The 23664-nt window shown below is 37.2% G+C and overlaps 1 protein-coding gene across 2 annotated transcripts in view; it reads right to left on the minus strand.

The window, feature by feature from the left end:
• TMEM41B (transmembrane protein 41B) overlaps positions 1-23664 on the minus strand; it is a 30754-nt gene that overhangs the window by 4294 nt on the left and 2796 nt on the right. Inside the window, exons 2-6 of one of the 2 annotated variants that reach the window (XM_073808602.1) lie at positions 15980-16063; positions 12528-12645; positions 10237-10365; positions 1528-1621; positions 777-881 (exon numbers count right to left, since the gene is read on the minus strand). In XM_073808602.1, the coding sequence (XP_073664703.1) occupies positions 777-881; positions 1528-1621; positions 10237-10365; positions 12528-12645; positions 15980-16063 (530 nt within the window). The remainder of the gene's footprint in view (positions 1-776; positions 882-1527; positions 1622-10236; positions 10366-12527; positions 12646-15979; positions 16064-23664) is intronic. The other variant, XM_019948311.3, reaches the window with a different exon arrangement.

Below are 23664 nucleotides of genomic sequence, written 5' to 3' on the forward strand. Positions count from 1 at the left end.
TCCTGTAATATAAAGGGCTAGTACAGTACATCAATAAACCTGGCCTCCAATTTAAAATTCAGATCATCTTTATGTTAATGTACTTCACATGAGTGAATTCATTCACCATTGATAAATGAGGTTAAACAAGCATATAGAAACATTTAGCTGACTAAATAAAAGCACTGATTACAGTTTATACTTCCTAGATCTTGCTACACAAATAGTGATTTTGATTTTGGACAAAATGCTTAATTTCTCTTAATTTCCTAACCTGTAAAACAAAGGGGTAACTTTCTAAAATTCCTCTGATTTAATAGTCTGCTTCTTCTGATTCTTTATAAGAATAAGATTCTTAGCAATACTATGCTAGACTTTCCTGGGCAGTAGACCTTCTATTTATCACTGCTAGTCTTTGCAGAGACCCTAACGGAAGATAAGTTCTTCCCACTGATGAAATGCATTAAAAAGGTTGGCTGATACAAGTTTTTCAGAGACCCACTGACAGCATCCTGCATCAACACAAAACAGGTGAGGTGTCTAAATATATGGATGCCTTTACATTGACACTTTGACTTTTGTGCTCTGACTGAAGTTATTAGGAATAAAGAATTAAGATTACTGTTACAAAAACATCATACTTGAAATTATTAACATTCATTATTTGCCTACCACTTAATTTTCAAAAGATCATTTTTATCAAAGCTCTGAGTCTGAGTTAATTTATGTAGATATTATACACTGACCCCCCAAGTAGCCAAAGAATTACATCAAATAATTTAAAAATACATGTTTACCTGCTGTGACCATTTTACTGCTTTCTCAGTTAGGTATTTATAGACAACTGGCCTCCCAACTAAATAGGAGAGCATATAGCAGAATGAGGCACCGAGTCCAGAACACTACAAAATAACAAGAACTCATAAGCACTTTGTACTTTTCCATCTTATTCACATGGATATATATTCACCTAAGGCAAACCTCAACTAGTTTCTTTCTTTTGGGGTATGGGGTGGATACTCTGTGTAACATCTCTTGAGCAGAGCAGAAGAACCCATCTGATCTAGTCCTTTCTCTGACCAAATTATAACTAAAATGAGACCAGCTAAAACAAACTGGCACTTGTGATTAAACTTAGTGACGATATCCAAATAGTTAATGTTAGCCATTAGCCTATGAATAAAACTTCAAGAGCAATATTTTTTCAAATCCTATGCTTGAAAACACCACCTCCTGCCATGGGACTTAACTCCTTGGGCCCACCAACATTCTTGGACTATTTGAATTACAAAACAGTATAGAAAGCAAAGGCTAGAACAGAGCCTATAAATGCAATTAAGTCTATGATAACCCTGTTCTAGAAAAAAGCCAAACTATAACATCTCCTTATGGAGGGACTTAACAGATATTACTGTAACATTAACCCCCTTTTAAAACTAATAAGTCTATGCTTCCAGAGACTAGTGGGACTAGGATGCCATCTGCATTCCCATCATTCTATTTAAAGTTATTTCTTTCTAGTCTCCCGATTTCATTTTATATACTTACCAAACAAACAAGAAATAAGGCTAGTGGAAAGGGATAAAGAAACCCTGAGAGTATACTGAGAAATATAGAGCCTGGAATAGCAAATGTTTGCAAGCTGTTAACTTCTAAGTTAAGGATTAAAACATAATTAAATGAATTTTTAAACCACAAATCCAACAATCCAGAAAAAAAGTATCAATACAGAAATTAGATGTTAATAAGATTATATCCATATTTCAGTATTAAAAAAAGTAAAATTATACCCAAAGTTTAAAAAATACATGATTCTACAGCTGCAATACCTTTATAACCATTTACTAACATTATCGTAAATCAATGCTAATTAGAGTGTGTTACTAAGAGAAAACAAAGACAAATACTGAATGTGTACCAGATAGAGAGGAACTGGGCACTTCAGGGGAAGGGGGGGCGGGGGGGACACGGGGCAGAAAAAAAGAAAGAGAACAGAAGTCTTCAGTAATCTTGTAAATGACATGCTTCTCTAATGCACTGGTTTTTTTTTTTTTAAAAAGGGCTCTTTTTTAAAAAAATTTATTTTTGGCTGCATTGGGTCTTCATTGCTGGGCGCAGGCTTTCTCTAGTTGTGGGGAGCGGGGGCCACTCTTTGTTGCAGTGTGAGGGCTTCTCATTGCGGTGGCTTCTCTTGTTGTGGAGCACGGGCTCTAGGCGCACGGGCTTCAGTAGTTGTGGCACGTGGGCTCAGTAGTTGTGGCTCGCAGGCTCTATAGTGCAGGCTCAGTAGTTGTGGCGCACGGGCTTAGTTGCTCTGTGGCATAGGGGATCTTCCCAGACCAGGGCTTGAACCCGGGTCCCCTGCATTAGCAGGCGGATTCTTAACCACTGCGCCACCAGGGAAGCCCCTAATGCATTGGATTTTTACTCTCAAATATTTTTAGGAAACATGATTTCTATGGAAATACAGGTACAATATAATGTATAATAATTACTATTTCTAATTTAACTTTTGGACATTTACTTCAACTTACTACTCATTTAAAAAAGAATAAGGGTTACAAAATATAGTAAAAGTCACAAATCTTATTTTTAAAACAGAATTATGTTTTTTTCCTGCGTCTCTCTAGTTCCTAGTTTTGGCCTGGACCTCTGCATCACCCATAACGTGATTTACTTGTAAGTCAGACAGACTGAGTGAATTCCTTCAACATCTCTCCCTTCTACTTTAAAATTTCTATCTTTACCCATCCTTCCTTTTTTCCTCTAGTTCCCACTTTACTCTTGTTTTCATTTCAATCTCCTTCTTCCTGAGTCCTTTTATCTTTAACTTCTTGCTCTTGCACAGATCCTTTCTGTATAAAACCACTCAGATGCCTACACACTAAAGAAAACCTAGGCTTTTCCTTGAGCAAGGTGTCCTATCCAGTTACTGCCTCTCATCTTCACTGCCTCCCTTGCAACCTGGCTTAACCATCCCTCACTCTACTGAAACCCCCTCCTGGACAAAAGTAATGACTTTTTCTCAGTAAGAATTTTCTATTGACCCTTGCATAGGATTAAACATCCTTCAGTGTAAAACTCACCTCCAGTGAACTGTATTTTTCTTCTGTGTTACAGATCATTACTTCTCTAGTTTTTCTCTTCTCCTCACCCTCAAACCTGAGATTTCTCTAACATTCTGTTAGCTAATCTCTCACTTTTCTTTGATAAATTCAGTCATTTCCATGTATATGGATGTACATATGGTGACAGATAGCATATGGTGACAGATAGATAGATAGATAACTTTGAATTCTCTATCTCTGATTCAACTTTTCTAATCAAATACCAGTCTCAAATTTCCCAGCAGTCTACTGGATGCCTCCATTAAAAATTTAAACTTAGTTATTTCAGGGCTCTTTAGAATCTTTTAATGGAAAGTCTCAAACACATATGAAAGTAGAGAAACTAGTATTATGATGCCCTATATTCCCATATACAGCTTCAACAATTAACATACAACCAATCTGGTTTTCTCTATATCCTTTACCTTTGATTATATTGAAGCAAATCCAAGACATATCATTACATGTACAACTACATTAATACCTTTAAAAGATAAGGATTCCTTTTCTTTTTAACACAACTATAATACCATTGTCAGAGATTAATTAACCAAAATTCCTAACTATCATAAGTAGCTATTGAGTGTCTCACAATTCCCAAGAGAGTCTTAATTTTTTTTTTTTTTGGACAGCTGGTTTGTTCAAATCAGGACAAAAAAGGTCCACACATGGTATTTGCTCTCCACAGCACTTAACTACAGGTTTGGTTCTTTTTTTTGGTCTTGTTGAAGAAACTGGGTCATTTGCAGGATTTAACAATTTTTGAACTTTGCCTATTGTATCCCTTAGGGTGGTTTAATATGTTCTTTTGTTATTTTTTTAAAATTAATTTTTATTGGCGTACAGTTGATTCACAATGTTGTGTTAGTTTCTGCTATACAGCAAAGTGAATCAGTTATACTTATACCTGTATCATTCCGCTGTCATTTACCTTATAGTGTTAACAAAGCCATTCTCTCTGCATGGGGATATAATTTGACCTTAACTTTCCAGCTTTGTATAGATTTTTATTTCTTTTCTCTAACACTGAAAAATCTTGGTTCTTAATGTCATAAACATAATTAGCTATTTCCTTTACATACTATTAAGTATATATATATACACATATATATATATACACATGTGTGTATATATATATATATACTAGATACATTAATATCACATATTTTAAAATTTCAGAACAATATAGCAACTGAAAATAGTTTAAGATTTCTTTCAAATCTTTTGTCCTTAAGATTTATCCCAGAAGGGACACACAGCCAAATTACTTTTTTCAAGGAAACAATTTGAAATAATTCTTCTAGATAGTCAAATCCCCATCAACTCAATATATTGTTAAATTTGTTTCATTTTGCTTTAGATTGTTTAATTTTGTTAAAATATACATAACATAAAATTTACCATCTTAACCATTTTTAAGTGTATGGTTCAATAACATTAAGTACTTTCACACTGTTGTGCAAGCAATCTCCAGGACTCTTCTCATCCTGCAAAACTGAAACTCTATACCCCTTAAATAACATTCCCCCCTCCCACCTCCCCCAACTCCCTGACAACCATCCTTTTACTCTCAGTCTCTATGAATTGGGCTACTCTAGGTACTTCATGTAAGTGGAATCATATAGCATATCTTTGTGATAGGCTTAGTTTGCTTAGCATAATGTCCTTAAAGTTCATCCATGTTGTAATATGTTTCAAAATTTCCTTCCTTTTTAAGGCTGAATAATATTCCATTGTATGTATATACCACACTTAGTTTCATTCATCCATTAAAGGACACTTGAGTTGTTTCCGCCTTTTGGCTACTGTGAATAATGCTGCTATAAACATGGGTGTGCAAGTATCTCTTGAGACCCTGCTTGCAATTCTTTCAGGTATACACCCAGAAATGGGACTGCTGAATCTTATTTTTAGTTTTTTGAGGAAATGCCATATTGTTTTTCACAGCAGCCAAACCATTTTATGCTCCCATCAACAGTGCACAGGGATTTCAATTTCTTCATATCCTCACCAACACTTGTTACTTTCTGGTTTTTTTTTTCTTTTTGATTAGTAGCCATCCTACTAACGGGTGTGAGGTTACTTTAGATTTTTAACATTTCTGTTTCTTTTTTCAATTTGATTTAATTGGTTTTATAATTACGTGAAATATTTACTTGGTTCTAAAGTCAAATCTATACAATAAAATACACTTAGAGAAGTTTCACTTCCATCCCTGTTTCATCTCTCTCCATAGGTAAACATTTTTATTCGTTTTTAAAAATATCCTTTCTTTTGTCATCCACAGCTCAAAAGTCCTCAACGACTATCCAATACCAAATCAATATTCTATATTCCTTAGCCTGTACTCAAACTTCTCTACAATCTGAGTGCAATGTCTAGCCTACCTTCCTAAACTTATTTCTCAAATCCTCCCCTTCTCACATCCTATACACCAACAAAACTGGACTACTGATCACTTCCTAACCATGCCCTGTGCTTATAAGCTCTGATCTAGACTTGCTTTGTCTAGAATGACTATACCGTATCTCTACCCATAATTCCCATTATTCCAGATGGAAACAGTTGTTTTGGGTTTGAATGCTTAAAACACTAGATTGTACTTAGCATATAATTAGTACTTTCTGGTTAAATGGATGAAAGCTAAAGTTAAAATAAGTAATTATAATGTAAAAAGTAATTAACATACAAGAGTTTGAAATAGGTATTACCAGTGAAAGTACTAGTACTGCACTGCTGAATACAATGGCTACTAGCTACATGTGGCTGTGGGGAAGAGACACTAAAATGTGCCAGGTCTGAACTGAGATGTGCTATGAGTGTGAAATATACACATTTTAAAGAGTTGGTACAAAAAAAAGAATGTGAAATAGTAATAATTTTTATGTGGTTTCATCTTGAAATGCTATCTTTGACATTTCAGTTCAAGTAAAATATATTAAAATTAATTAAAATTAATTTATTCTTACTTTCCTTAATGCGCTAACTAGAAAATTTTTAAGCTGCATGTAGCTCACATTATACTTCTATTAATGAGCGCTGTACTTACTATACGCCCAAAGATAAGTCTTCTCTTTTGTTCACTGAGTTTAAAAAGTACCTTTTTAACACTCAGAGCTTAAGATTCCAGAGTGTAAAATAAACAGAAAATTATAAGAAAATATATAGATTTAACAAATTATCCTATAAAAAATCTAAAACAGGGGCTTCCCTGGTAGTGCAGTGGTTAAGAATCCACCTGCCAATGCAGGTGACACAGGTTCGATCCCTAGTCCGGGAAGATCCCACATGCCATGGAGCAACTAAGCCGGTGCGCCACAACTACTGAGCCTGCACTCTAGAGCCCACAAGCCACAACTACTGAGCCCACGTGCCACAATTACTGAAGCCCACATGCCTAGAGCCCAAGCTCCACAACAAGAGAAGCCACAGCAATGAAGAGTAGCCCCCGCTTGCCGCAACTAGAGAATGACGTGCAAAGCAACAAAGACCCAATGCAGCCAAAAATAAATAATAAATTCATTTTTTAAAAATCTAAAACAATGCAGAATCACTACAATACCTTAATTATTAAGCAAATAGTAACCATATGCAATAAAACCTGCTGAATTGACAATATTAACCAATGATTCATTTAAAATTGAAAAATTTAAACCAAATGTATTTTATAATAATAAACCTATTCCTATCCTTTTTTAAAAAAAATATTTATTTAATTAATTTATTTGGTTGTGCTGGGTCTTAGTTGTTGCATGCATGTGGGAGCCAGTCCCCCGACCAGGAATCAATCCCGGGCCTCCTGCACTGGGAGCGTGGAGTCTTAACCCCTGCACCACCAGGGAAGTCCCTATTCCTATACTTTTAATTCACTTTCTACAAGTGACTTTCTTTTTTTCTACTAATTTACATATGGATATTAAGGCAACTAGGCTACAACATTTATTCTGCCATAGATGGTCTAGATTCACTTATGCTAACTGGCTCTCTGGCCCTGTGGATGGGTATCCCCTTTATCCCTCAGCTATGAATCCTTCCAAAGCTAGGGGGCAAAATGGGGCAGAAAAAGATGACTTTCCAAAGTAAATAGAAACTATATGCCTCATTCACAAAATGTTCACAAAAACCTTACAAAAGACAAATGAAAGGGCTGAACCAAATGTTTCTTATTTGGGGAAAATTTTTTTTTTTTATGGTACACAGGCCTCTCACTGCTGCGACCCCTCCCACTGCGGAGCACAGGCTCCGGATGCACAGGCTCAGCGGCCATGGCTCACGGGCCCAGCCGCTCTGCGGCATGTGGGATCCTCCCGGACCGGGGCACGAACCCTTGTCCCCTGCATCGGCAGGCGGACTCCCAACCACTGCGCCACCAGGGAAGCCCTGGGGAAAATATTTTTCATGGTTAAAGTTTATAAATGCAAAATAACCTACAAGCCTAACACTTTGGTTTTTACAGATAAGTGATGAAATGGGAAGTAGGAAAAGGCAGCAGGTGGGAATTTCTTAGAACAGTCAGTATATAATTAAATTACTTTACAAATAACTGTTCCAAAGAACTGTGGAAAGACAGGTGCATAATAATCATTCTTCAAATTACCCCCAAATTTGAATTTTTCTAATAAATAGGGAGGATAATGACAAAGTGCCCACACATAGCACACTACCTAAATATAAATGTTATCTTCACCAGTTGGGTAAAGCAGTAATGTTTGTATTAGCAGCAAAAGCTATTATAACCGTACTTGTCACTAAGTTGTTTATGCCAGGAATAACTGGTCCAATGTGTTTTAAGTATACACTCAAAACATCTGCATAAGGAGGTAAATACAGGAATATCTATATGTTAAATACATAATATCTAATCCAATAAAAATCCAAGAAAATAAAATGCTATTGAATTTTATGAGAAAAAAATTTTAGCTGAAAAGTCCAACAAACCAAAAGAAATTCAGGAAATAAGAGAGGAAGCAAGAACAGAAATATTTTGAGAGAATTAACAAAATAATTAATATGCCTTTTAGAAAGCTGATTTGGAAAAGGAAAATGATTACCTTTACAACATCAAGAGTTAATGTCAACATTTCTCCAAAGAAGATATACAGATTGCCAACAAACACATGAAAGGATGTTCAACATCACTAATTATTAGAGAGAGGCAAATCAAAACTACAATGAGGTATAACCTCACACCAGTTAGAATGGCCATCATCAAAAAATCTACAAACAATAAATGCTGGAGAGGGTGTAGAGAAAAGGGAACCCTCTTGCACTGTTGGTGGGAATGTAAATTGATACAACCACTATGGAGAACAGAAGAGAGGTTCCTTAAAAAACTAAAAATAGAACTACCATACGACCCAGCAATCCCACTACTGGGCATATACCCTGAGAAAACCATAATTCAAGAAGAGTCATGTACCACAATGTTCACTGCAGCACTATTTACAATAGTCAGGACATGGAAGCAACCTAAGAGTTCATCGACAGATGAATGGATAAAGAAGATGTGGCACATATATACAATGGAATATTACTCAGCCATAAAAAGAAATGAAATTGAGTTATTTGTAGTGAGGTGGATGGACCTAGAGTTTATCATACAGAGTGAAGTAAGTCAGAAAGAGAAAAACAAATACCGTATGCGAACACATATATATATATGGAATCTTAAAAAAAAAAAATGTTCTGATGAACCTAGGGGCAGGACAGAAATAAAGATGCAGATGCAGAGACTTCCCTGGTGGTGCAGTGGTTAAGAATCCGCCTGCCAATGCAGGCGACACTGGTTTAAGCCCTGGTCTGGGAAGATCCCACATGCTGTGGGGCAACTAAGCCCGTGCACCACAACTACTGAGCCTGCGCTCTACAGCCCGCGAGCTACAACTACTGAGCCCACATGCCACAACTACTGAAGCCCGCATACCTAGAGCCCGTGCTCCACAAGAGAAGCCACTGCAATAAGAAACCTGCACACCACAAGGAAAAGCAGCCCCCACTCGCCATAACTAGAAAAAGCCTGTGCATAGCAATGAAGACCCAACACAGCCATAAATAAATTAATTAATTAAATAAATTAAAAAGATGCAGACGTAGAGAATGGACTTGAGGACACAGGGAAGGGGAAGGTTAAGCTGGGACGAAGTGAGAGAGTGGCATTGACATATATACACTACCAAATGTAAAACAGATAGCTAGTGGGAAGCAGCTGCATAGCACAGGGAGATCAGCTCCATGCTTTGTGACCACCTAGAGGGGTGGGATAGGGAGGGTGAGAAGGAGACACAAGAGGGAGGATATGGGGATATCTGTATACATATAGCTGATTCACTTTGTTATACAGCAGAAACTAACACAACATTGTAAAGCAATTATACTCCAATAAAGATGTTTAAAAAAAAAAAAGAGTTAATGTCTTTCATTAACCAAGAAGATTTGGAAAATACGTTGGATTAGAATAAAAGATACAAAAATTAGAAATTAACATCCACAAATTGGAAGGCTAATCACCAGTTGCATAGGCAGTTTGAAAATATGTAGAAAGAATAAAGCAATTTTCCTGCCTAGTTAAAATACAACATATATTTCTATATAAAACAAAGAAATACATACTAAGAACTGTAAAAAGAAAAATTCATATCCTTTACATGACTAGTTACTCTCATAGGATTTTTTACCAAGAAAACCATCAAATGAAAGAAAAAAATCATGAGCAAATGATTCATAACACAACATCTAGAAAAGCAAAAATTAAATACAAATTATATCTTCAAACCTAAGGGAATTTTTTAAAATTTATGGTATGGTGATTATTAATTCAAAATTATTATTTAAATTAAGACAATCAATTAACTAATAAAATAATCCTAAATAAAATGATTATCTTGAATAATACAAAGGAAAGAAAAAAGTTTATAATTGAAATAAGCAGAAAATAGAAAAACTGGTAATAAATATTCAGAAATGACAACTGACTTGAAGAGAAAGGATTAAAGTGAGAATTTTTTCATTCTCATTTTTCAATATTTTATTTAAGGTTATACTGCATTAAAAATTTTTAAAAGGAAAAATAGTTACGTATAACTGAGCAGCAGATCTTTTAAAACCTTTTTCTTAAACAAAACTAGAAAACATTTTTCAGTTAAAAGGATACAAAATATATGTAGCAAAATAAGCTACAAGTACTTGAACATAAAAGGTGTCCTTATATTTGGATAAAACTTTTCCTAGAGCCTTGGCATCATCCATATCTCTGGGAACCTTCATATTCATTCTTTCTTCTCTAAAGAAATAAAGTGAAAAAAAATTTTAAATAGAAATTTGCCAAGATAATTCATATCAAAGTCAAGTTCAAAACATGAAGTTCTATCCAAAATGATTTGATGCCTTGATCTGTAATATGCTAAGCATAAATTCACAAAATTTAAGTTCAAAGTCTATAAATTATTTGTTTTTTAATGTTTTAATATAATTTCATGAGATATGTAATCCATCTGAAAATTCAGGATGACCCAAACTAAAGGTTAAAAAAGCATTTGCTCAAACACTGGAGTAAATTTTGAATTAAGAAATGAACCACTGATGTTAGCATATTTAAAACATACTGGACATCATTTTGGGTAATCCTCATGATAAACTGAAGTCAATAATCAATTATAACTGAAATTAAGTAAAAACTTCAATGAATTTATAGTTCACATCTTTTCTTGAATATCCCAGCTGAAAGTTCAGATAAAAACTTAAAACAAACAAAAAAAAACTTAAAACACTTGTCACTTTCTATTAATTTTACTTTATATTTGGTGCCTTGTTTGGAACTGAATGTTCTGTTTATAAAAGCCCCAAATAATCATCTTTGTGTTTAATGTATATTGTACCCATTTATTGTACCCATTTGTTTACATGATGAAATTTAACTAACCTTGCAAATCAATGATAGAATGTTGTTTAAGTCCTATAAAAATAGCAGGTAAACTAAAATGGGTTTTCTCATTTATAAATTTAAAAGCTTAAAAAAGCTCTTTATAGGCGTTTGCATGCATCTCACACACATACACACACCGAAAGAAATAGGCAGAATATAAAAGATTTATAACAGCATATTATTATACGAAAGTGTTATATTTCTTAGAGCAGATTGGGATCCAAAACAACCTTAATCTACACTCTATATTCTTTCCCTCTTTCAGTCAGCTCTTTATTTCCTACTCCTTTGATTAAAAAGAGAAAAGATCTAAAATTCAATGATACTAATATTAACATAACAATATAACATGCTATCCTCCCAAAGGCATTTACATTCACGTAAGAAATCAAAGTATTAAAATAAAGATAAGTTTAACTATAAAATTTCAAGCATAAGAAAGTGTTAATGAAAGAAATTTAGAGGAAACAGGAACTTCCTTATACCCTGAAATCACATTTCACAGTTATCCATCACCACACCAAGCTGGCCCTGGTTGAAAGTCTAACTACATTTTAGTAGTCTCTGATGTAATCTATGATTACCCAAGGGTGTTGTTATTGTGGTTGAATAACCCAGGGATATTTAATCCTCATAAAGTATGTTTCAGGTCTATAATCTTTTCCCTAAAATTCAAAAAGCTCTGAAAACCAAAAGTTCTTTGTAATCTGTCAGCAAAAATTGACCCACACTTATATACAGTTTTTCATAGTCTTCTATAATACAGGTTTCACTGTAAAAATATTAATGTATTTGATTATGGGGTGCTACCCCAGATCCTGCTGGAGATACTACATAATATACAGTATTTATTCCATGTTATCTTTCCAAAATAGAAAAGTTCTAAATTCTGAAATACGTTTCACTCCCAAGGTTTTTGTTATGGAATTGTGGCTGTATACTAGATAGACAAGTTTTTCTACAAAGTGCATTTGACAGTGAAAAGTACCTATTCAAACCATGTCATTTCTATAAAACAGGGAAGAGAAAAAGAGCTAGGAGATAGAGATGTGGTGCGGAAGTAAATGGATGAATAGAGGCAGACAAAAAATGGTGACACGGAAAAGTAGGAAGGGAGAAAACAGGGATGGAAAAAGGGATAAAGCAGAGAAAAAGAGCATCAGTATTTCTCAAACTGCAGGTCAATATCTATTATGGACTGCAATATAAATTTACTTGGTCACTACTAACATTAAAAAATAATATGCAATACATTTATTAATGTGGCTATGTTTTTCAACATAGCCATTAGAAAGATGCCTTAATTAGAGGAGCAGCACTAGGAGAACCTTGCATAGAAAATCAAGAGACATATTTGGAAAGAAGTATTTAAATTACAGTGTCAATATGAACTTGCTACAAGCCATGAGAGCTGACATACAATTATTATGCCAGTTCTGTTCCTTAAATTAGTTGAACTTTCAATGCACGTTCATCTCTATAAATGTCTAGACATTTTCCACTTCTTTCAGTATACTTACTCACTAAGCTGAGGAAAATTTTTATATACCAAAAACATAACAAAAGCTGCAGATAAGAAAATGGACACCAATATAAGAAGCGACATTCTTGCTGACCCAGCTTCTGCACAGGCTTTCTCTGAAAAAAAAAAAAAATTATAATTAAGATAAATATAGAGGAAGACAGTATTCCAAGCCAGTAAATAATTTCCTGAAAGGTTTTCCTCCCAAGAAACTGTTCACACTTTTGCCCAAAACACTGTAACATTAAATTTTAAATACTACCATATTTGATGTTTATTAACTGGCCATAGTTCTTTGCAGGGATATATGCATTTTAGAAGCACAGAAAAACAGAACACCAGAATTTGTAGCACTGATTTGTTGATAAGCCAAAGGGGAAAAAAGGGCATTGCTCTAAATGCTATCACTGACTTTCAATTTTATAAATCTATATTGGGAGATAACAGCATAGGCAGAATGGCCTCTTAAGAAAAATGAGGTAATCTGGCAATTACTTCAAACTGTCATGAGAAAGAACCCACAGATTCACTAATGCAACTGATGAATGTTACACTTTCTCTTTACACCAAGGGCTTCAGGATATAGTTGAACCTCAAATGTTTTGGGTGGCTCTGTCTGTGACTCCAAGAATGGGAGAATATGTTTGCATTCTCCAACAAGGTAATCTTAGTGTTATCTTAAAAATCATATGCAAGTGGGCGGAGTCAAGATGGTGGAGTAGGAGAACACTGAGTTTGCATCTCCTCACAACTAGGGCACCTACCAGGTGATGGTGGGGGACTTTGGACACCTAAGGGAACAGGAGGAACCTGCGAGCGACTGCGTAGGACATTGGAGGGAGCGAGGGGGGAGGAGAAGTGGAGGCAGGGGGGACTGGCACCCCTGAGGGGCGCCTTGGGGAGAGGAAGGGTTCCCACGCCCGTAGGGGCCCACTCACAGGGAGGGGATCAATGGGGATGGGGAGAGACCGTCAGGGGATCAGAGGATTGGAAGGGAACGTGGCCAGCGTTTCCCCCACCCACTCAGGCCCCAGGGAGCCTGCTGAGGTCCCAGGGCTGATCCTCCACCCTCCGAGGCCCCCTCCATCTGCGAGGCCCCCTCCATCTGCGTGGGTCCTGGGGGTGTGAGAGGGAGGGGGAGAGGAAAAGTAGAGGCGAGATGGGACCAGTGCCCCGAGGGGTGGCTGGGGGAGGGGAGGGGTTCCCACGCTCGGGAGGTGGGCACTGAGGAGGGGCACACAGAGGGCACACTGTGATCCCCTACCCACAGGAAGGGGATCAGTGGGGACAGGGAGGGAACCTCGGAGTATCAGAGGGAACTTGGCCAGTACTGCCCCTGCCCACTTGGGTCCCAGCAAGCCTGCTGGGGCCCCAGGCCTGAGCCTCCACTGTGAGGCCCCCTCCAGCTGTGCTGAGCCTAACCCCTGCCCCCACCCCCCAGGGCTTTTCCAGTCCTGAGCCTAGGCCCTGCCCCTGCCTAAGTCTGCCCCTCCCCCACAGCCAAGGCCTTTTCCTGCTTTTATTCTTTTTCTTTTTGCTATTATGGTTCTGTTTTACTGTGTTGCTATTTCATTTTTATTTGTATTTTATCTAGTATATTTCTTATCTTTCTAACTTTATTTATTTTTTATTCTTTGTTATTGTTCTGCTCCTTTATTCTTTTTTTTTTTTTTTGGCCACACACCAGGTGGCTTGCAGGATCTTGGTTCACAGGCTGGGGGTTGGGCCTGAGCTCTTGTGGTGGGAGCACCGAGTCCAAACCACTGGCCTAACAGAGAACCTCAGACCCCAGGAATGTTAATCAGAGTGAGGTCTCGCAGAGGTCCTCATCCCCGCACCAAGAGCCAGCTCTACCCAGCTGCCTGCAAACTCCAGTGCTGGAAATCTCAGGTCAAACAACCAGTAAGACAGGAACACAGCCCCAACCATCAAAAATAATGAGATGACAAAAAAATATGCTACAAACGAAGGAACAAGGCAAAAACCTACAAGACCAAATAAATGAAGAGGAAACATGAAACCTACCTGAAAAAGAATTCAGAGTAATGATAGTAAAGATGATCCAAAATCTCGGAAATAGAATGGAGGCACGGACCGAGAAAATACAAGAAATGTTTAACAAAGACCTAGAAGAACTAAACAATAAATAAGCAGTGATGAACAACACAGTTACTAAATGAAAAATACACTAGAAAGAATCAATACCAGAATAACTGAGGCAGAAGAACAGATAAGTGACCTGGAAGATAGACTGGTGGAAATAATTGCTGAAGAACAGAATAAAGAAAAAAGAATGAAAAGAATTGAGGACAGTCTCAGAGACCTCTGGGACAACATTAAACGCACAAACACTGGCATTACTGGGGTCCCAGAAGATGAAGAAAAAGAGAAAGGGTATGAGAAAATATTTGAAGAGATCATAGTTGAAAACTTCCCTAACATGGGAAAGGAAATAGCCACCCAAGTCCAGGAAACGCAGAGAGTCCCATACAGGATAAACCCTAGGAGAAACACACCAAGACACATATTAATCAAATTGACAAAAATTAAATTCAAAGAAAAAATATTAAAAGCAGCAAGGGAAAACCAACAAATAACATACAAGGGAATCCCCATAAGGTTATCAGCAGATTTTTCAGCAGAAACTCTGCAGGCCAGAAGGAAGAGGCAGGATATATTTAAAATGTTGAAAGGGGAAAACCTACAACTAAGATTACTGTACCCAGCAAGGATCTCATTCAGATTTAACGGAGAAATCAAAAGCTTCACAGACAAGTAAACGTTAAGAGAATTCAGCACCACCAAACCATCTCTACAACAAATGCTAAAGGAACGTCTCTAGGCGGAAACACAAGGAAAGAAAAAGACCCACAGAAACAAACCCAAAACAGTTACAAAATTGTAACAGGAACATACATATTGGTAACTACCTTGAATGTAAATGGATTAAATGCTCCAACCAAAAGACACAGACTAGCTGAATGGATACAAAAACAAGGCCCATATATATGCTGTCTACAAGAGACCCACTTCAGACCTAGGGAAACATACAGACTGAAAGTGAGGGAATGGAAAAAGATATTCCATGCAAACTGAAATCAAAAGAAAGCTGGAGTAGCATTACTCATATCAGATAAAATAGATTTTAAAATAAAGACTGTTACAAGGGATAAGAAAGGACACTGCATAAGGATCAAGGGATCAATCCAAGAAGAAGATATAACAATTATAAATATTTATGCACCCAACATAGGAGCACCTCAATACACAAGGCAAATGCTAACAGCCATAAAAGGGGGAATCGACAGTAACACAATAATAGTGGGGGACTTTAACACCTCACTTACACCAATGGACAGATCATCCAGACAGAAAATAAATAAGGAAACACAAGCTTTAAATGACACAACAGACCAGATAGATTTAATTGATATTTATAGGATATTCCACCTGAAGGCAGTTGAAAACACTTTCTTCTCAAGTGCACATGGAACATTCTCCAGGATAGATCACATCTTGGGTCACAAATCAAGCCTCGGAAAATTGAAGAAAATTGAAATCATATCAAACATCTTTTCTGACTACAACGCTATGAGATTAGAAATCAATTACAGGGAAAAAACTGTAAAAAACACAAATACATGGAGGCTAAACAGTGCGCTGCTAAATAACCAAGAGATCACTGAAGAAAGCAAAGAGGAAATTAAAAAACACACAGAAACGAATGACAACAAAAACATAACAACCCAAACCTATGGGATGCAGCAAAAGCAGTTCTAAGAGGGAAGTTTATAGCAATTCAATCTCACCTCAAGAAACAAGAAAAATCTCAAACAATCTAACCTCACACCTAAAGCAACTAGAAAAAGAAGAACAAAGAAAACCCAAAGTTAGTAGAAGGAAAGAAATCATAAAGATCAGAGCAGAAATAAATGAAATAGAAATGAAGAAAACATTAGCAATGATGAATAAAACTAAGTTAGTTCTTTGAGAAGGTGAACAAAATTGATAAACCTTTAGCCAGACTTACCAAGAAAAAAGAGAGGGGACTCAAATCAATAAAATTGAAATGAGGGACTTCCCTGGTGGTGCAGTTGTTAAGAATCTGCCTTCCAATGCAGGGTTCGATCCCTGGTCAAGGAACTAAGATCCCACATGCTGAGGGGCAACTAAGCCCACGTGCTGCAACTACTGAGTCCGCACACCACAACTAGAGACCCCACGTGCTGCGAAAAGAGAGAAGCCCATGTGCCGCACCTAGAGAAGCCCACGCGCCACAACAAAGAGCCTGCAGGCTGCAACAAAAGATCCTGCATGCTGCAACAAAGATCCTGTACGCCACAACTAAGACCTGACATAAATAAATAAATAAATAAATTTTTTTTTTTTTTTTTTTTTGGTACGCTGGCCTCTCACCGCTGTAGCCTCTCCCGTCGCGGAGCACAGGCTCCGGACACGCCGGCTCAGCGGCCATGGCTCACGGGCCCAGCTGCTCTGCGGCATGTGGGATCTTCCCGGACCAGGGCACGAACCCGTGTCCCCTGCATCGCCAGGCCGACTCTCTACCGCTGCGCCACCAGGGAAGCCCAATAAATAATATTTTAAAAAATAAAAATTAAAAAAATTAGAAATGAAAAAGGAGAAATTACAATTGACACCGCAGAAATACAAAGGATCATAAGAGACTACTACAAGCAACTCTATGCCAATAAAATGGACAACCTGGAAGAAATGGACAAATTCTTGGAAAGGTACAACTTTCCAAGACTGAACCAGGAAGAATTAGAAAATATAAACAGACCTATCACAAGTAATGAAATTGAAACCGTAATTACAAATCTTCCAACAAACAAAAGTCCAGGACCACATGACTCCACAGGCGAATTCTATCAAACATTTAGAGAAGAGCTAACACCTATCCTTCTCAAACTCTTCCAAAAAATTGCAGAGGAAGGAACATTCCCAAACTCATTCAACAAGGCCACCATCACCCTGGTACCAAAAGCAGGCAAAGATATCACAAAAAAAGAAAAGTACAGGCCAATATCACTGATGAAAATAGACGCAAAAATGCTCAACAAAATACTAGCAAACAGAATCCAACAACACATTAAAAAGATCATACACCATGATTAAGTGGGATTTATCCCAGGGATGCAAGGATTCTTCAATATATGCAAATCAATGTGATACACCATATTAACAAATTAAAGAATAAAAACCATATGATCATCTCAATAGATGCAGGAAAAACTTCTGACAAAATTCAACACCCATTTATGATAAAAACTCTCCAGAAAGTGGGCATACAGGGAACCTACCTCAACATAATAAAGGCCATATACAACAAACCCACAGCAAACATCATTCTCAATGGTGAAAAACTGAAAGTATTTCCTCTAAGATCAGGAACAAGACAAGGATGTCCACTCTCACCACTACTACTCAACATAGTATTGGAAGTCCTAGCTAGAACAATCAGAGGAGGAAAAAGAAATAAAAGGAATACAAGTTGGAAAAGAAGAAGTAAAACCATCACTGTTTGCAGATGACATGGTACTATACATAGAAAATCCTAAAGATGCCACCAGAAAACTACTAGAACTAATCAATTAATTTGGTAAGGTTGCAGGATACAAAATTAACACACAGAAATCTCTGGCACTCCTATACACTAACAACGAAAGATCAGAATGAGAAATTAAGGAAACAATCCCATTCACCACTGCAACAAAAACAATAAAATACCTAGGAATAAACCTACCTAAGGAAGCAAAAGACCTGTACTCAGAAAACTATAAAACACTGATGAAAAAAATCAAAGATGACACAAACAGATGGAGAGATATACCATGCTCCTGGATTGTTAGAATCAATACTTTGAAAATGAATATACTACCCAAAGCAGGCTATAGGTTCAATGCAATCCCTATCAAAGGCATTTTTCACTGAATTAGAACAAAAAATTTTACAATTTGTATGGAAACACAAAAGACCCCAAATAGCCAACGCAATCTTGAGAAAGAAAAATGGAGCTGGAAGAATCAGGCTCCTCAACTTCAGACTCTACTACAAAGCTTCAGTAATCAAGAAAGTATGGTACTGGCACAAAAAAACAGAAATGTAGATCAATGGAACAGGATAGAAAGCCCAGAGATAAATCCACGCACATATGATCACCTTATCTTTGATAAAGGAGGCAACAATATAAACTGGAGAAAAGGCAGCCTCTTCAATAAGTGGTGCGGGGAAAACTGGACAACTACATGTAAAAGAATGAAATTAGAACACTACCTAACACCATACACAACAGTAAACTCAAAATGGATGAAAGACCTAAATGTAGGACTGTACATTATAAAACTCTTAGAGGAAAACCACTCTTCGACATAAATCACAGCAAGATCTTCTATGACCCACCTCCTAGAGTAGTGAAAATAAAAGCAAAAATAAGCAAGTGGGACCTAATTAAAGTTAAAAGCGTTTGCACAGCAAAGGAAACCATAAGCAAGATGAAAAGACAACCCTCAGAATAGGAGAAAATATTTGCAAATGAATCAACAAAGGATTAATCCCAAAATATACAAACAGCTCATGCAGCTCAATATCAAAAAAACAAACAACCCAATCCAAAAATGGGCAGAAGACCTAAATAGACATTTCACCAAAGACATACAGATGGCCAAGAGGCAACATGAAAAGGTGCTCAACATCACTAATTATTAGAGAAATGCAAATCAAAACTACAATGAGGTTATCGCCTCACACCAGTCAGAATGGCTATCATCAAAAAATGTACAAACAGTAAATGCTGGAGAGGTGTGGAGAAAAGGGAACCCTCCTACACTGTTAGTGGGAATGTAAATTGATACAGCCACTATGGAAAACAGTACGGAGGTTCCTTAAAAAACTAAAAATAGAACTACCATATGACCCAGCAATCCCATTACTGGGCATATACCCTGAGAAAACCATAATTCAAGAAGTTACATGCACCCCAATGTTCACTGCAGCACTATTTACAATAGCCAGGACATGGAAACAACCTAAATGTCCATCAACAGATGAATGGATAAAGAAGATGTGGTACATATATATAATGGAATATTACTCAGCCATAAAAAGAAATGAAATTGGGTCTTTGTAGAGATGTGGATGGACCTAGAGTCTGTCATACAGAGTGAAGTAAGTCAGAAAGAGAAAAACAAATATCGTATATTAACGCATATATGTGGAATCTAGAAAAACGGTACAGATGAACCTATTTGCAGGATGGGAATAGAAATGCAGACATAGAGAACAGACGTGTGGACACAGGCAGGGAAGGGGAGGGTGGGATGAACTGGGAGATTAGGTCTGACATAAATACACTACCATCTGTAAAATAGATAGCTAGTGGGAACCTGCTATAAAGCACAGGGAGCTCAGCGAGGTGCTCTGTGATGACCTAGATGGGTGGGAAGTGGGGGGGTCCAAGAGGGAGGGGATATATGTATACATATAGCTGATTCACTTCATTGTACAGCAGAAACTAACACAACATTGTAAGGCAATAATACTCCAATAAAAAAAAATTTTAAATAAAGACTTCAGTAGGTAACAGTCCTCTTAAATTAAAAATTAAACAAGACATTTTGCATGGCAACTCTAAAATTTAACTACAATATTTTTCTTCCCATCATTAATTCACAAGTCCTAAGTAAGGAGTCCGAGGAGAGAAAGGTGTGGACTTAACTGGACTACAGAACACCACCCTAAGCCTTCCTTGAGTACACATCTCTCTGATTGCTACTTGTTGCCTTACAGTTGGATGATGAAATATATAGACATTTGTTGAACAAAATTAACCTCCAAGTTTAACTCGATACCTGTTTTTTTCATTCTCTGAAAGGAAAACTTTTTCAAGCATTGTACTCAGCATAATGTAAACACAAGAAAACAGCTAATAATGCAATAAAACTAAGTGAGTCAATTTTGAAGCTCTCCATTCTTTCACACAAACTTGGAAATAGGGAGTGTTCCCTATTATGATTCCACAATTCTTTTTTAGTATAGTTCTAATAAATCTAGAGGCTAGCACGTAATTCATTTAGTTCTGAACAGAGATAAAAGTTATAAACTTGGGAATTCCCTGGCTGTCCAGTGGTTAGGACTCCACACTTCCATTGCTGGGGGCCCAGGTTCGATCCCTGGTCAGGGAACTAAGATCCCGCAAGTCCAAGGTGCAGCCAAAAAAAAAAGAAAGGTTATAAACCTTGCTTTAATGATTCAACATCTGAATGTGTAACATACACATTTATAATGTGCATCCTCCTTCTGGCTGCATTAGACACAAGTTATTTAGCATTTAGAGCCACCCACAACAGTGCTTTATACATTCATTAACCTCCAAATCTTCCATCATACTAATTCCCATTCTCAATTATCCCACTATCTGTTTTCCAACCTCCTCCCAGGCCAAAGGTACAGCTAGAGAAAGATCATTGTGCTCTCCTGGCTTACAAGTTCATATGCTTCCTGCTTTTCTATCGTCAATTAAGGTTATCACTGGCAAACTATAATCCTTTTACAGTACCCTCCAAAAGGGCTATTTCAAGTCTTCAAGCCTTTAATTCTACTTCCCCCTATTCTCAACCAATGAGGCTGTCTCCATACTTTAGAGAGCTTCCCAATCTCTACCTCAAGATCTGTTCATGAAATTATCTCCACTTCCCTCTTTCCCCTTATCTTTGCATCAAATGCCAACACACTTCCTTGCAGATCTTGCTCTCAGAATTATCTCATCTCCATTCACTGAATATCTCCAATTCTTCCCACTAACAAGCAACCCTCCTCTAACTTCTAATATGCATATATCTACCCTGAAAAATCAAAACTTAACCTTAATGCCCCTGTAGTAGCTCTCTATTTCTTATAACTTTCATATCAATATCTTTTGAAAAGCAAAATCTTTATATCTACAAGATTTTAGGAATCACTCTTACTGGTCATCTAGTCCACTAGTTCTAGACCTACAGAATCCTACCATTCTAATAGGTAGGAGGAAGCAAAAGACCCATCTCCCCTGAGGACACAGTTTACTGGAACTCTAACAAGGATTTTAGAGTTCTTTTTTTTTTTAAATTTATTTGGCTGCATGGGGTCTTAGTTGTGGCACACAGGCTCTTTGTTGCAGCACGTGGGATCTTGTGTGGCACGCGAGCTTCTCTAGTTGCAGCAAGTGGGCTTCTCTCTAGTTGTAGCGTGCGGGCTCCAGAGCACATGGGCTCAGTAGTTGCACTGCGCCCGCTCCAGGGTGCCCGGGCTCAGTAGTTGCAGCACACGGGCTTAGTTGCCCCACAGCACGTGGGATCTTAGTTCCCTGACCAGGGATTGAACCCACGTCCCTTGCACTGGAAGGCAGATTTTTAACCACTGGACCACCAGGGAATTCCCTCTAACAAGTTTTTTATGGTTACAAGAATCTATTGTAACATTTTTGGAAGTAAATTTTATTTCAAGAGCTTAAAATTTTTTAAATTATGTATTAATAATCAAAAATGGTAGTATCATCAAGTATAAATTTAAACAGTTAAAATAACTTTTTTATAAAATATAAAGAATTAACCATTAAAAAAACACACAGAGAGAAAGCATGTTTGCAGGCAGCAGAAGAAAGAGCACTACCTATCTTGTATAAAAGCTCATTCTCTGATATTTATGCCCTGCATCTCTGCTACCATTCAACCCACACAGCCTCACTATCATCAACCACTTTCAGGCACTTCCCCTATTCAGTGAAGACTAAGCCAAGCTTCAGGCAAACTTTTCATAATCCTAAAAGATATATCTATTTAGATGATTCACCCAGCCTCAAAGTTCTTATACTTTCATTTCTATTCAACTTTAGCCACCCACTTCCAGTGGTACACTAAGTTCTTACACCACCTGAGACTGCTCTATCTTGGATATTTTAAATTCCAACTTGCCATTCCTTGATCATCTTTATTCTTTCATGAGCTTAACACCTCCATTTTCTCCCTCTGTTGGGCTCCTCACTTCTCTTCCTTCTATGCCCAGCCTGGACTCCATGGTGTACGCAGCAGCACCTCTGATTAGAATCCTCACTCTTTCCTTATAGCTAATCTAACCCAAAATCAGTGTTTCAAGCTCACTTTCTTCATTCCTATACCAAGATGGTTGAGCACAAGTAGAGAAAAATCATGAGTGACCCATCACAGAAATCCACGTCTATGGGAAAACTGACTTAGCCTCATTTCTACTCCCTTTTTTTAGGTGTTGAACATGAATCAGTCTGAGCCAATTAGGTTATTCTTACCCTCTGACAACAGTGATTGGTTCAGGGATAAGCTTTTGATCTGAGGCAATCTAATCAGAGTTAATATCTAGATTTGTATTGCTAATACTTAGAAAAAGATTCTCAAAATTATCAAGGAAGCATTTAGCTTACCTGGACCTTCAAGAGGAATCAACTTTAAGGTAAAGCTAATATCAGGTAAGCAAAACAAGATATGAAAGAAATCTGATCCTGATGATATCACTGAGCCACTGGTCCCAGACTGAAGCTAGTGAATCCCACTTAATCTCTCAACTTTCTGGTTATATGAACCAATAAACCTCCTTTTAGCAAAGCTTTCGATTGTGTTTTCTACTGATTACAAGCAAAAGAATCCTGATATGTAATATCTGGGTTGAGACTGACATCAACACATCATATTAATACCTTGGTTGATGTCCAAATGCCAATTTTAGTCTTAGTTCCCAGTTATCAGTAATCAGAGCTTTCTTCTTCTTCCTCTAAGCCAGTACCTAGCTCATAGCAGATGCTCAAAGGATATTTGTTGAACCACATTAGCAAGGCAGAACCTAGAACAGGCATCTGAGAGGGATTTATTATCCAATTTTGAACAATACTGCCTCCTAAGAGCTGTAAAACCAACTTCAAGACAGTGTTTCCCAAACATTTTTGGCTGCTTTCCACAATAAGCAGTGTATTTTATATCATGATCTGATACACACAAAATCTATATAATTGAAAATTAAAATTCAAAGAATACTTACCCCCTACTACATGCAAAGAACTCTGCTATTTTCTCTTCCATTTTTTTAAATGGCTCATGATTACCCATCAAATT

Source organism: Tursiops truncatus, chromosome 8 (assembly GCF_011762595.2).
Source record: "Tursiops truncatus isolate mTurTru1 chromosome 8, mTurTru1.mat.Y, whole genome shotgun sequence".
NCBI lineage: Eukaryota > Metazoa > Chordata > Mammalia > Artiodactyla > Delphinidae > Tursiops > Tursiops truncatus.